A 14,283-nucleotide genomic window follows, 5' to 3' on the forward strand; every position below is an offset into this window, starting at 1 on the left:
TCAGCAACATCACCTACTTCTAAGAGTCTGCGTTTGAAGATGGCTCACATTCACAGTGATTCTAAGAGGATGTGTGAGCATCTTATCACTTCCTCGTGTCTTCTAATATTGTCATGCCAAACGTTTATGTAATGAAATACATATCTTTATTATAAAGATTATTTTTCCTTCATATGACATGTAAGGCCTTCTATTGCCTTTTACAAAATTCCGTGTAGGTGGGTCCTATTTTCTATTGGTTTCATCTTAGGAGAATAAAGAGAACATTAACAGCATTTATTATAAACAGTGGTCATTGGTCGATCGGGTTGAAAGCTGCGAGTGTAAAGAGTGTAAAGCATTCAGAGGCTTCCAGCAGGAAAATGACAAGATAAAACAGGGATGTAGGTATGACTGTGCGGAGAGGAAGGAAAATAAACAGGAGGCAGAGACCAGAAAAGAAGCGAGTACAATCTGGGCAGGGAACTAATGAAGACCTAGAATGCTGCAATGCCTGAAAAAACCAAAAAGAAGAACTTTCATGGAGGACCTTTTAAAAAGAGGAGTTGCTGGAACTCGGTGGTTGAACACAGTGTCAGAGAGGGGCTGTCACAGCATCAGTAGACAGCAGAGTGACTGTGTTCTCAGAAACAGTCTCACGTGTGTGCTCGCATGCACACACGCACACACACACACACCCAAACTCCAGGTTCTTTATGAAATAATCCCGCTCCCCTCCTGCTGCCAAAGGGAAGACTTACAACACCACTGATTCGGAAATCTGACAGCTCTGCCTGACATGAGTCTGAATTGGCAGGGCGAAGCCTTATTCGGTTTATTTATTTGTTTGGGATTCTCCATCCAAGATAAATCCTGAAACAAATTTCAAGTGTGCTTTAAGTACACTCCAGGTTATAAATCATATACTTGCATTCTCATACTACAGTAAGCATGAAACCACATAGATCAACAACAGATATATATGCCTCCCTTCCTTGCCAAATTCACGCACACACACCCATGCCAAGAGAGAGGATAAAAGGAAACTAAGACAGAACCAATGATGATTCATCTGCAGCATACATGTTTAGGAATCAGAAGCAACCAGAACAATTAAAATAATATGATATTAGACTGGGCAAGGGCCCCATGGTTCTAAATGGCAGAAAAGTGTTTCCAAAATGAAGGGATGGAGAATCATGTATGTCAATCATGAGAGAACCGATGCTGGAGAATACTGGGGAGAGAAGAGACTGTCCTGATTCATATTTGATCTCCAGTTAAGATTAAAAGTGTATTATATGCTGATTTATCTGATTTTAGCTTATATAGCCATCCTCAATTTTAAATTTTCTGAGACTAGATAATGTAAATATTTCTTTAAACAATGGAAGAGTGAGTCCATAGTATCCCCAAACATAAAGAGACTGTTTAGTTATCCTGATCCGTGTCCATGCAACAGTATTGAGTCCATAAAACACGAATATCACCTTCTCGGTTGCTTTTCTTAACAATCAGAAAGTGAGAAGGATGGCAGCCATATCCTTCTCAATGTCACCAAACAATGCCTGATGCATTCCATCAAAGTGCAAAATGTCCCTGGAAACACCACCATTAAATTCTCACATTGTTTCTTTTTGAGTCACTTACCATCTGAAATGTATTCTTTAGCACTTTCTCATTTACATTGTGTGACAAAAAGACAAGCCAGATCCAAGGACCATGCTAACTGCCTGAAATGGCCAATGGAGGGCTTGTCTAGGCAAAGGCACAGGTAACTCTGTCCATCTCTCCCTATCTCTGCTGCCTGACCTCAGGTTTAACAAGAGGTAAGATATTTATATATTGAGTATGTACTGTGCTACCTTGCAGGAGGCTAAATGAGCCACAAAGAAACAGAAAGTGGCCTGAGGCTAAAGAAGATGCTGCAGGTGAGGATCCAGGTGGCTATGACTTAAAGGCCATGGTCTTCCCACCTCTCCCTAACTAGGCACAAATTCCAAGCACCTTGTCATGGAAGATGAGGCCTCCATGTGCTCCCCTTCCTGCTGCTCTTGTCCTACTCCTAGCACTGCCCCCTGCCCCACTGTGGTCTTCGATCACACCCTCCCCTCTTAGCCTCTGGGCCATGATGTTGTGATTCTTCCTGGAACCCACTTCTTCACAGTTGTCACTGACTCACACCTACTTATTGTCCAAGACTCCAATCTAGTGTCACACTTCGGGGTAGATATCCTTTCCCTCTGCCTTTACAGGGTTTCTCTTCATCTAGGCACCTACTAGTTACCTTGTGATGATCTCTTTACTCATTTGTCTCCTAGAATACGAGCTTCCCAGGGCAGGGACCAAGTCTCTTTGATGTTCATATCTCTAGTGCCCGGCATAGTGAGCGCTGAATGTCTGTCCCTTGCATGACTGGGAGGTTTTTCCTTTTCTTCTAGAGAGCAAGGAGAAGGGCTATCACCTATCAAAGCTGTTAAAACCATCATTGATTTCCACACTGAGGGTAAGGAGGGGTTTGCAAGTCACATTTAGTTCAATGATCAGTTGAAATTCATTGCTGACATTTCCTTTCTTTTTTATCACATAAGCCCCTTGGTGGAAAGAACAGAAAGTCTCACACTCACAAAGGGTACCAGATTTAGACTTTAACATTATCTGCTAGTGAAGTGATGCAAGCAGTCACAGACATGCACCAGCAGAGTTGAAGGAAGAAGCCATTCATCATACGACATTAACCATTACCAGATCACGTGCTCTGAAGTGCGCTGTGAATTAGAACTTCTGACAAATTCTACCACTCTCTTGCAAACAGCACAATTATTTTGAATTTGTGTGTGTCAAGTATGTTGATTTGTTTTAACAAATGCTCACAACTGTTTGGCATGTCATTAACTTTTAATATACTAAGAACAACCTCTCTAGATCCTCAAGAAGTTCTTGCAAGTACCAAATTATTTATAGGATCAACAGACAATGGGCATTGAATCTATTTCATCCAAAGGAAAAAATGCAATATCCTTATCACTCACCAAATGAAGTTTTGCCCAGAATTCAGGTCCTTCCTCCATCTCTCTGAGGCTCGGTGGAATGTACCAAAAGCAAACATTGGCATATTCAGGCTGAAGATGAAGAAAGTTTGAAAGTTTTTACTTAATCTTAGAATGCAATTCAACTCTTAGCTAGTTTCTTTCAGTCATCATGTGTGTCTTACATTGATAACATCAGAATCTGATAGATTAGACATCCATTCAACCTTACTTTTGATAACAACTTATTGAGTAATTTTCTTCTCAGTTGGGTGCACCGAGAGAGTGCTCTCCCCTCTGGGTAAGGGATGTGCACAAGATCAAAAATAAACATAATGAAGTTTGAAGCTAACTCAACCCAGCTCTAACTAACCATTAGTTAGCACCTGATACACATATACCTAGAGATACCCTGGTTCATCCCTCTTCAACCCTAATCCTTAAGTTATATCTCATACCACCATATGCTTCAAATAATTTCTTCTCTACTTAAGGTGGCCAAAGTTGTCTTCTATTACCTGCTACACTTGGCAAATGCAAAATCCCCAATTACCTGTGAGTCGGTAACATATGATATACTTGGGCTCCACTTAACCAGCCCTGCTGTGACCCTGGCCAATACAGCATCAGAAGGAAAAAAAAGGCCATCAGTTCGACTACTGGCTCTCAAGTATCAGTATCAGGAAGGGTGTGAGTCTGCTAGACGGCTTGCTCAAAATGAAGACTCTCAGCACCTGGGCTCAGAACACCCAGAGCTGAATAAGTCCGTCATAGAAATGGCTGAAGAACTGGGTCATGCTGGGTCATGCCCACCCACTCAGCACCTTCCTCATCTGATTTTTCATGCTGACAGTTTTTGAAATGACTTCCATTTTCCCACCACAAACACAGTTTGTAGGTAATAACCGGTGTTATAATAGTTCTCAATAACCAAGTTATGCTCCATTGTCAGTATAAAGTTTCAAAGTATTTCAGAGAGAAGAAACAGCTATCACCTCACATCTTAAAATCAAAACTGGTACTATAAAGAGTTTTGATTTTAATGGATTTTAAATTACAACTGATAGCCCAGAAACATTCCAGCTCAACAAGGTAAGCTCTTGATCTGATCATCCCTTCACCTTTGAAGTTTGCAAAACTTCATTTGCAAAACTCATTGAACCAAAAAACAAAAAAGGAGCTACAGAAAGAACAAACAAACAGAAGAGGAACCAAGATGGCAGACTAGAAGGATGTGGTCTCACTCCCTCTTGTGAGAACACCAGAATCACAACTAGCTGCTGGACAATTATTGACAGTAAGACACTGGACCTCACCAAAAAAGATACCCCACATCCAAAGACAAAGGAGAAGCCACAATGAGATGGTAGGAGGGACACAATCACAGTAAAATCAAATCCCATAACTGCGGGTGGGTGACTCACAGACTGGAGAACACTTATACCACAGAAGTCTACCCACTGGAGTGAAGGTTCTGAGCCCCATGTCAGGCTTCCCAACCTGGGGGTCCGGCAACGGGAGGAGGAATTCCTATAGAATCAGACTTTGAAGCCTAGTGGGATTTGACTGCACGACTTCGACAGGACTGGGGGAAACAGAGACTCCACTCTTGGAGAGCAAACACAAAGTAGTGTGCTCATCAGGACCCAGGGGAAGGAGCAGTGACCCCAGGGGAGACTGAACCAGACCTACCTGCTAGTGTTGGAGGGTCTCCTGCAGAGGCGGGGGGGGGGGGCTGTGGCTCACTGTGGGGACAAGGACACTGGCAGCAGAAGTTCTGGGAAGTATTCCTTGGAGTGAGCCCTCCCAGAGTCTGTCATTAGCCCCACCAAAGAGCCCAGGTAGGCTCCAGTGTTGGGTTGCCTCAGGCCAAACAAACAACAGGGAGGGAACCCAGCCCCACGCATCAGCAGTCAAGCAGATTAAAGTTTTACTGAGCTCTGCCCACAAGACCAACAGTCAGCTCTAACCACCACCAGTCCCTCCCATCAGGAAACATACACAAGCCTCTTAGATAGCCTCGTCCACCAGAGGGCAGACAGCAGAAGCAAGAAGAACTACAATCCTGCAGCCTGTGGAACAAAAACCACATTCACAGAAAGATGGACAAGATGAAAAGGCAGAGGGGTATGTACCAGATGAAGGAACAAGAAAAAACCCCAGAAAAACAACTAAATGAAGTGGAGATAGGCAACCTTCCAAAAAAGAATTCAGATTAATGATAGTGAAGATGATCCAGGACCTCGGAAAAAGAATGGAGGCAAAGATCGAGAAGATGAAAAAAATGTTTAACAAAGATCTAGCAGAATTAAAGAACAAACAAACAGAGATGAACAATACAATAACTGAAATGAAAAATACACTAGAAGGAATCAATAGCAGAATAACTGAGGCAGAAGAACGGATAAGTGACCTGGAAGACAGAATGGTGGAATTCACTGCTGCGGAACAGAATAAAGAAAAGAGAATGAAAAGAAATGAAGACAGCCTAAGAGACCTCTGGGACAACATTAAATGCAACAACATTCGCATTATAGGTGTCCCAGAAGGAGAAGAGAGAGAGAAAGGACCGAGAAAATATTTGAAGAGATTATAGTTGAAAACTTCCCTAACATGGGAAAGGAAAGAGCCAACCAAGTGCAGGAAGTGCAGTGAGTCCCATATAGGAAAACCCAAGGAAAAACACGCCGAGACACATAGTTATCAAATTGGCAAAAATTAAAGACAAAGAAAAATTATTGAAAGCAGCAAGGGAAAAATGACAAATAACATACAAGGGAACTCCCATTTTAAATGACACAATAGACCTGATAGATTTAATTGATATTTATAGGACATTCCAACCAAAAACAGCAGATTACACTTTCTTCTCTAGTGCACATGGAGCATTCTCCAGGATAGATCACATCTTGGGTCACAAATCAAGCCTCGGTAAATTTAACAAAATTGAAATCATATCAAGCATCTTTCCTGACCACATAGCTATGAGATTAGATATGAATTACCGGGAAAAAAACATAAAAAACACAAACACATGGAGGCTAAACAATACATTACTAAATAACCAAGAGATGACTGAAGAAATCAAAGAGGAAATCAAAAAATACTTAGAGACAAATGACAATGAAAACATGATGATGATCCACAATCCATGGGATGCAGCAAATGCAGTTCTAAGAGGGAAGTTTATAGCTATACAAGCCTACCTCAAGAAACAAGAAAAATCTCAAATAAACAATCTAATCTTACACCTAAAGGAACTAGAGAAAGAACAAACAAAACCCAAAATTAGCAGAAGGAAAGAAATCATCAAGATCAGAGCAGAAATAAATGAAACAGAAACAAAGAAAACAATAGTGAAGATCAATAAAACTAAAAACTGGTTCTTTGAGAAGATAAACAAAATTGATAAACCATTAGCCAGACTCATCAAGAAAAAGAGGGAGAGGACTCAATTCAATAAAATTAGAAATGAAAAAGGATAAGTTACAACAGACACCGCAGAAACACAAAGCATCCTAGGAGACTACTACAAGCAACTCTATGCCAATAAAATGGACAATCTGGAAGAAATGGACAAATTCATAGAAAGGTATAACCTTCCAAGACTGAACCAGGAAGAAACAGAAAATATGAACAGACCAATCACAAGTAATGAAATTGAAACTGTGATTAAAAATCTTCCAACAAACAAAAGTCCAGGACAGATGGCTTCACAGGTGAATTCTATTAAACATTTAGAGAAGAGCTAACACCCATCCTTTTCAAACTCTTCCAAAAAATTGCAGAGGAAGGCACACTCCCAAACTCATTCTGTGAGGTCACCATCACCCTCATACCAAAAACAGACAAAGATACTACAAAAAAAGAAAATTACAGACCAATATCACTGATGAATATAGATGCAAAAATCCTCAACAAAATACTAGCAAACAGAATCCAACAACACATTAAAAGGATCATACACCATGATTAACTGGGATTTATCCCAGGGATGTAAGGATTCTTCAGTATACGCAAATCAATCAATCTGATACACCATATTAACAAATTGAAGAATAAAAACCATATGATCATCTCAATAGATGCAGAAAAAGCTTTTGACAAAATTCAACACCCATTTATGATAAAAACTTTCCAATAAGTGGGCATAGAGGGAACCTACCTCAACCTAATAGAGGCCATATATGACAAACCCACAGCAAACATCATTCTCAATGGTGAAAAACTGAAAGCATCTCCTCTAAGATCAGGAAGAAGACAAGGATGTCCACTCTCACCACTATTATTCAACATAGTTTTGGAAGTCCTAGCCATGGCAATCAGAGAAGAAAAAGAAATAAAAGGAATACAAATTGGAAAAGAAGAAGTAAAACTATCACTGTTTGCAGATGACATACTATACAGAGAGAATCCTAAAAATGCCACCAGAAAACTACTAGAGCTAATCAATGAATTTGGTAAAGTTGCAGGATACAAAATTAATGCACAGAAATCTCTTGCATTCCTACACACTAATGATGAAAAATCTGAAAGAGAAATTAAGGAAACACTCCCATTTACCATTGCAAGAAAAATAATAAAATACCTAGGAATAAACCTCCTAGGGAGACAAAACAACTGTATGCAGAAAACTATAAGACACTGATGAAAGAAATTAAAGATGATACCAACAGATGGAGAGATATACCATGTTCTTGGATTGGAAGAATCAACATTGTGAAAATGACTATACTACCCAAAGCAATCTACAGATTCAATGCAATCCCTATCAAATTACCAATGGCAATTTACAGAACTAGAACAAAAAATCTTAAAACTTGTATGGACACACAAAAGACCCCAAATAGCCAAAGCAGTCTTGAGGGAAAAAAATGGAGTGGGAGGAAACAGACTCCCTGACTTCAGACTATACTACAAAGCTACAGTAATCAAGACAATATGGTACTGGCACAAAAACAGAAACACAGATCAATGGAACAAGATAGAAAGCCCAGAGATAATCCCATGCACCTATGGTCAACTAATCTATGACAAAGGAGGCAAGGATATACAATGGAGAAAAGACAGCCTCTTCAATAAGTGGTGCTGGGAAAATTGGACAGCTACATGTAAAAGAATGAAATTAGAACACTCCCTAACACCATACACAAAAATAAACTCAAAATGGATTCGAGACCTAAATGTAAGACCGGACAGTATAAAACTCTCAGAGGAAAACATAGGAAGAACACTCTCTGACATCACAGCAAGATCCTTTTTGACACACCTCCTAGAGAAATGGAAATAAAAACAAAAATAAACAAATGGGACCTAATGAAACTTCAAAGCTTTTGCACAGCAAAGGAAACCATAAACAGGATGAAAAGACAACCCTCAGAATGGGAGAAAATATTTGCAAATGAATCAATTGACAAAGGATTAATCTCCAAAATATATAAACAGCTCAAGCAGCTCAATAGTAACAAAACAAACAACCCAATCAAAAAATGGGCAGAAGACCTAAATAGACGTCTCTCCAAAGAAGACATACAGTTGGCCAAGAGGCACATGAAAAGCTGCTCAACCTCACTAATTATTAGATAATGTAAATCAAAACTACAATGAGGTATCACCTCACACTGGTTAGAATGGCATCATCAGAAAATCTACAAACAACAAATGCTGGAGAGGGTGTGGAGAAAAGGGAATCCTGTTGCACTGTTGGTGGGAGTGTAAAAAACAGCCACTATGGAGAACAGTATGGAGGTTCCTTAAAAAACTAAAAATAGAACTACCATATGACCCAGCAATCCCACTACTGGGCATATACCCTGAGAAAACCATAATTCAAAAAGACACATGCACCCCAATGTTCACTACAGCACTATTTACAATAGCTAGGTCATGGAAGCAGCCTAAATGCTCATTGACAAACAAATGGATAAAGAAGATGTGGTACAAACATACAATGGAATATTATTCAGCCATAAAAAGGAACGAAATTGGGTCATTTGTAGAGATGTGGATGGACCTAGAGACTGTCATACAGAGTGAAGTAAGTCAGAAGGAGAAAAACAAATATCGTATATTAACACATATATGTGGAACCTAGAAAAACGGTACAAATGAACTGGTTTGCAAGCCAGAAATAGTGACACAGATGTAGAGAACAAACGTATGGACACCAAGGGGGGAAGGTGGTGTGTGGTGGTGGTGGTGTGATGAATTGGGAGATTGGGATTGACATGTATACACTGATGTGTATAAGATAGATAACTAATATTGAACATGGGAAAAATAAAGAAATGATTAAAAAAATAAAAAAACAAAATGGAGTACTTTGTAATTCAAGTCAATTTCCATAAACATTTATCATGAGACTACAATAGTCTTTACAGATCTACGCAATTTATACTTGGTTTTCTAATTTATGATTAATTTGGTTTCTCTAGGATAGAATGTCCTGGCCTTCAAATTATTTAATCATCTAATGTGAATAAATCAAGTCACTATGGTTGATTAGAAAGTAGAAAAAAACAGAGTTATTATCTGTCACTAGATTCTAGGAATTTGTGTCTTTATATCAACGAAGATTTTTTTCCAGGTGCCATTTATGTCAGTTACCAATTTATTGCCTCTCAGCTCCAAATCCACCCTTTCTTTATGTTCCCCAATAATGGAGGTGGACTCTATAAATATTTCTCCTTGCCATCTGGTCCAATCAGAGACTTTATCAGCAGAGGGTGCTGGAGGGACACGGAGAAGGAAGAGGTGTCTCCTCTTGGTCACGTGCGCTCATCTCATGGGGCTCCTGCAGTAGGTGGGGCTCTTTTAAGCAGTTTTGGTGACCAGCAGCAAGTGGCCCCTGACAGCTTCCCCCAGCACCACGCCCTGTGGCGGCTTCACAGCAGCCTGGTCACAGGAGGATGCCCATAAATGGTTTTTCCTTGCACACTCTCCTCCGGGGATTTCATAGGGAGGGCTGCCAGTGAGGCACCTTGCCTTGGATGGCTTGAGTGAGTTCTAAAATATGGCAGTGCCCTGAAATCAGCATCCTCCAGCACTCCAGGAGGTGGACTCCTAGAGACCCCACCTGTGTGACACCTTGGGGGACTTCCCTGTCATCTTGTGAGCCACACTGCACCCTCTCCAACCAAGTCTGGATCTCAGCCCTGGGTGGGGGTGGCCTCTTGCTCAGTGCTCCATCTCAGTTCTGGGAGTGATGTCTTTACAGTATCTGTTATTTCTGTATTTTTCTTTACAGTATCTGCTATTTCTGTATTTTTTAGGGTCTCTTTCTCTCTTGCGAGGCAATCTCCCATGACTCCAATCCCCTGTTAATAATTCTTTTTTTAAAATACAGAACTCTTCACAAATCTGCATGTCATCCTTGCACAGGGACCATCCTAATCTTTTCCGTATTATTCTAATTTTAATATATGTGCTGCTAAAGCAAGCACGATAATTCTTTACATAGCACTTTCCCACTTCAGATTACTGTGCAGTTTTTGTCTTTTTATTGGACCCTAATACATCATTAAATAAGCCATTCTTTTTCAATTGTATGGCAACATTATGAATCATTTTGTAATAGTTTCTATCTGCTACCAGATCTGCTCTATATAAGTTAGGACCTAGTCCTTTTGAACCACCTTTTATATTTTCTTCCTTCAATAAGTTTCGGTTTAGATATTTTGGAAGTGACAAACCTGTGATATCTTTGCCCAGTCTCTTTTAGAATGGTGTGGCTTCAGTGCTATGATATTTGAAAACTGGTGAAGCCTTTTTGACATTTCATTTCATTGGAGGAAATTTGATGCTCCATTTGGTGGAATACCTTTACTATAGGCATTCCCCAAATTATTAAAACTTGGAAAAAACATCCCTTGAATATCCACAGGGAACATATTTGAGTTTTCCTGTCTCTTTGCCTCTGTAGCTTTTATTTTATATAGACTTTCTTCAAGTAGCTTCAAAGCAGTAAAGTGTATTTTCAGAGTAGAACCATTCACATGCCACTTAATTCCCTACATATATAAAAGTCTGACCTCTTGGGTGTCTTAGGACCACATTTAGTCCATATTGTCTAACACCACAACATTGAGAAGGCATAAAAGGGAATCCAAGTGTCTAGACCAGACAGATGACAGAGAAGGGTACAAAAAACCTGTAGCAGTAAAAGCATTGTCATCATCTTTAAAGATTCATGGAGGAGTAGAGAAGTGTCACTAAAGAAAAGATGGGTTCATTCTATCCTGATTTTCAAAGAGAAAGAAAGGAGATATATTCCAAGAAATAAAGCTAGTGCTTTGATGTCAATTCCAGCAAGGATTATTGAGCAAATAATATGAGACCCTTGGGGGAAAAAAAGTCAGTGGTCACCAAGATATAGTAGCTTGTATTCTCTAAAACTGAGTTTTGTCAAAAGAAATTCATCTCTGCTGCTGAAATATCATTAGATCACAATGATGATGACGATTAATAATAATAATAATAATAAAAACTAGCAGTATGCTTTTTAATAAGTATAAATGTAGAATCTAGCACATAGACTGAAATGATCAATCATGCAAATATAGAATGGAGAAGGGGGTCATGATGGATTTTACCTGACTTCAAGCTCACAAGTTTTAAGTAACTGATTAGACTACTGAAAAATTCTGAAGGCAGCACTTAGTAGCACAAAAAGCCTGGGTTTTGGAGTCACATGGATGCAGTTTGAATCCCAACTTCACCAGGTGTTTGCTTGGACAAGTGTCAAACTCTCTAAGCTTCAGCTTCCTAACCTATAAAATGGAGATTATATTGTCTACCCCACAGAGCTGGTTTGATGAGTAAAGAGATTATTTCCAACATTTACCACCATATCTGGCACACAGAAGGAACTCTACTAGTGTAGTGACTATTATTTGGAACTATATTGGTAGAAAGAAATCTGCTTTTCAAGTGGATAAACAATCCCATTAAAATCTTCACTGGGTGAGACACATCACTGTTAATTTCTGCCTACCTATTAGAAGGGGAACATAAAAAAGTTATAGCATGTCCAAAGAAGGGCAACTGAAATGTTCAATTTCATATGATTTAAACACAGAATATAACTCAACATTTGTATATGTTCTAGATATTGGACCAGGCATTGGGATGAGAAACATGACTTACATTTTATGCTTATCTCCAGGAACTCAGAGAACAGTAATAAAGCTAGGTACAGGCAATCAAGCTGCAATGGTATGGGCATTTTAAAAGAAGAAATTTCTCATAATCCAAGAAATATTCCTGGCAAAGCGAAGAGTACACAGGTAGAAGCTGGTGTATTCAGGGTGATGGCAAGTACTTGGAATGACCAGATGGCAGGGTGTGCTGAAGAGGGGTGATGCTGGAAACAGAGATGGGCATCCTTTCACAAAGGGCTTCCTCACTGGCCATGCTGGGGAGTCTGGGCTTGATTCCAGAGGCAACTGGAGAGTTTCAGTCTAGGGGACAGATTTCATTTTATTAGAAAGCCCACAGGTTGGCTGCAGTGTGGAGATGGGATAAAGGGGTCTAAGACTGGAAGCAGGGGATGAGTTGGGAGACAGCACCAACCTGAGTGGTAAGGGGAGCCTGAACTAAGGTGGTGGCTTTAGGAGTAGAGAAGGGGAATAGTGAAGACAACATCGAGACTTTTGTTTAGATAAATCATAGTTCTAATGAAAAAGAAGAAGATGGATCATAGTTCTAATGGAAAAGAGTTCCAAAAATTCATCTGAAAAATCAATTTATCAAAATTTTGGTAAAGAAAATGGCTACACTTCAGCTTTAGAAATGATGAATTTGAGGTGACTGTGGGAGTCTGGAAAATTCCAGGACATACCTATATACAAAGGACTGGAGCTGAGGAGACAAGTCAGGGATGGAGACATTATTGAGACTATTGATGACAAAGCTCTAGACATGGATAAAATATTTCAGGGAGAGTATGTGGACACAGGAAAGGGCCAAGACAAAAGAATGGAGAACATTTAAGCAGTCCCCAGATGAAGAGACCTTCACACAGAGACTGAGAAGAAAAAGTCACATGGAAAGGAGAAAAACTGGGAGAGAAAGTTAAAGGAACCAAGACAGGAAAGAAGTGGATAATGGTGCAAAATGCTGCAGAAGTCCAACAAGAAGATTAAAGGATGTGCATTGAATTTAGCAAACAGAAGGTTGTTATGATCTAGTAAAACTATATAAAAACTATATTTAAAAAACTATAAGTTGGAATGTGCTTGATACATATCGAATCCTAATAGTAGGATTCAGTAAGTATTAGAATATGAATATTTAGAGCTCCCTGGAAGAGGAATAAACTGTGAATTCTCTTACACAGGAAGTGTCCTGGCAGAAGTTGACTTCCTGTTACAAGAACTATCAAGAGAGGTTTCCTGCACTGAGCAGGAAGTTGACTAGATGTCCTTGAAGATCCTTTGTAACTCAGAAAGTCTATGAAACCTAAATAACTCTTTCTAAGGCAGAACTCAGGAAGAGAAAAACAAAAAGTTGAATAATTAGGACTCTCCCAAGAGATCAAAATAAAACATGTGAATGATAGTATATACCTCTAAGAAAACATCTATTAGATCTTAGATCCAACATGGAAAAAAAAAGATAGGATTTTCAGGGGCCTATGAATAATGCAGAATTCCTTTGAAATGATAAGTTTCAATCATCTTCAAGAAGATATGCATTACTTTTGTTCTTTTCAGGGAAAGATATTCAAGTACTAGATACTCTGTGTGGTTGTGTTCATTTACTGTTTGTAATGTTCCACTTGACACTCTCACTGCCATCTGCTTCACAGCAAAATATATGTATATATCATTATAGACTCTGTTTTTTCCTAAATTGAAAACCTTGCAGTTTCACAGACCTGGGCTCTCATCAAACCTGTGTATCTCTTCTCTTAAGTATGCATTAGGGTTATATTTAATCAGTCCAAGGAAGGCATTTGTTAACAAAAAGAGGCTAATCAATTTGACACTTATATGTGAAATTCAAGGTCTAAATTTACTTTATTTCTCTAAATGGATACAGAGAAAAGAGGCAAATGGAGATCACATACAAAATCCCTTATAAGTAGGAATTCTGGAGGACCATTGAAGGAGCCACCTTCCCTGCTTTGGGGCCATCTGGCTCCCACAGATAAAATATCCAGGGCAGAAGGCTGCCTAATGCTTAAAATCCACCTTAACTTTCATTACAAGGATGTGAATGTTGGCATTTCCCTAAAGATGATGGCAAGAGGTTCCTCCCTCAATTTTTAAGCCTT

At 39.4% G+C, this 14,283-nt stretch overlaps 1 protein-coding gene and 1 non-coding gene across 2 annotated transcripts in view; both read right to left on the minus strand.

Moving 5' to 3' along the window:
- GADL1 (glutamate decarboxylase like 1) overlaps positions 1-14,283 on the minus strand; it is a 144,246-nt gene that overhangs the window by 67,124 nt on the left and 62,839 nt on the right. Inside the window, exon 13 of the mRNA XM_061196452.1 lies at positions 3,012-3,101. Coding sequence (XP_061052435.1) covers positions 3,012-3,101 — 90 coding nt within the window. The remainder of the gene's footprint in view (positions 1-3,011; positions 3,102-14,283) is intronic.
- LOC133095786 (U6 spliceosomal RNA) lies at positions 10,344-10,450 on the minus strand. Its single transcript, XR_009701650.1, has one exon. It is a non-coding gene; the product is annotated as a U6 spliceosomal RNA (small nuclear RNA).

Source organism: Eubalaena glacialis, chromosome 7 (genome assembly GCF_028564815.1).
Source record: "Eubalaena glacialis isolate mEubGla1 chromosome 7, mEubGla1.1.hap2.+ XY, whole genome shotgun sequence".
NCBI classification, from domain to species: Eukaryota; Metazoa; Chordata; class Mammalia; order Artiodactyla; family Balaenidae; genus Eubalaena; species Eubalaena glacialis.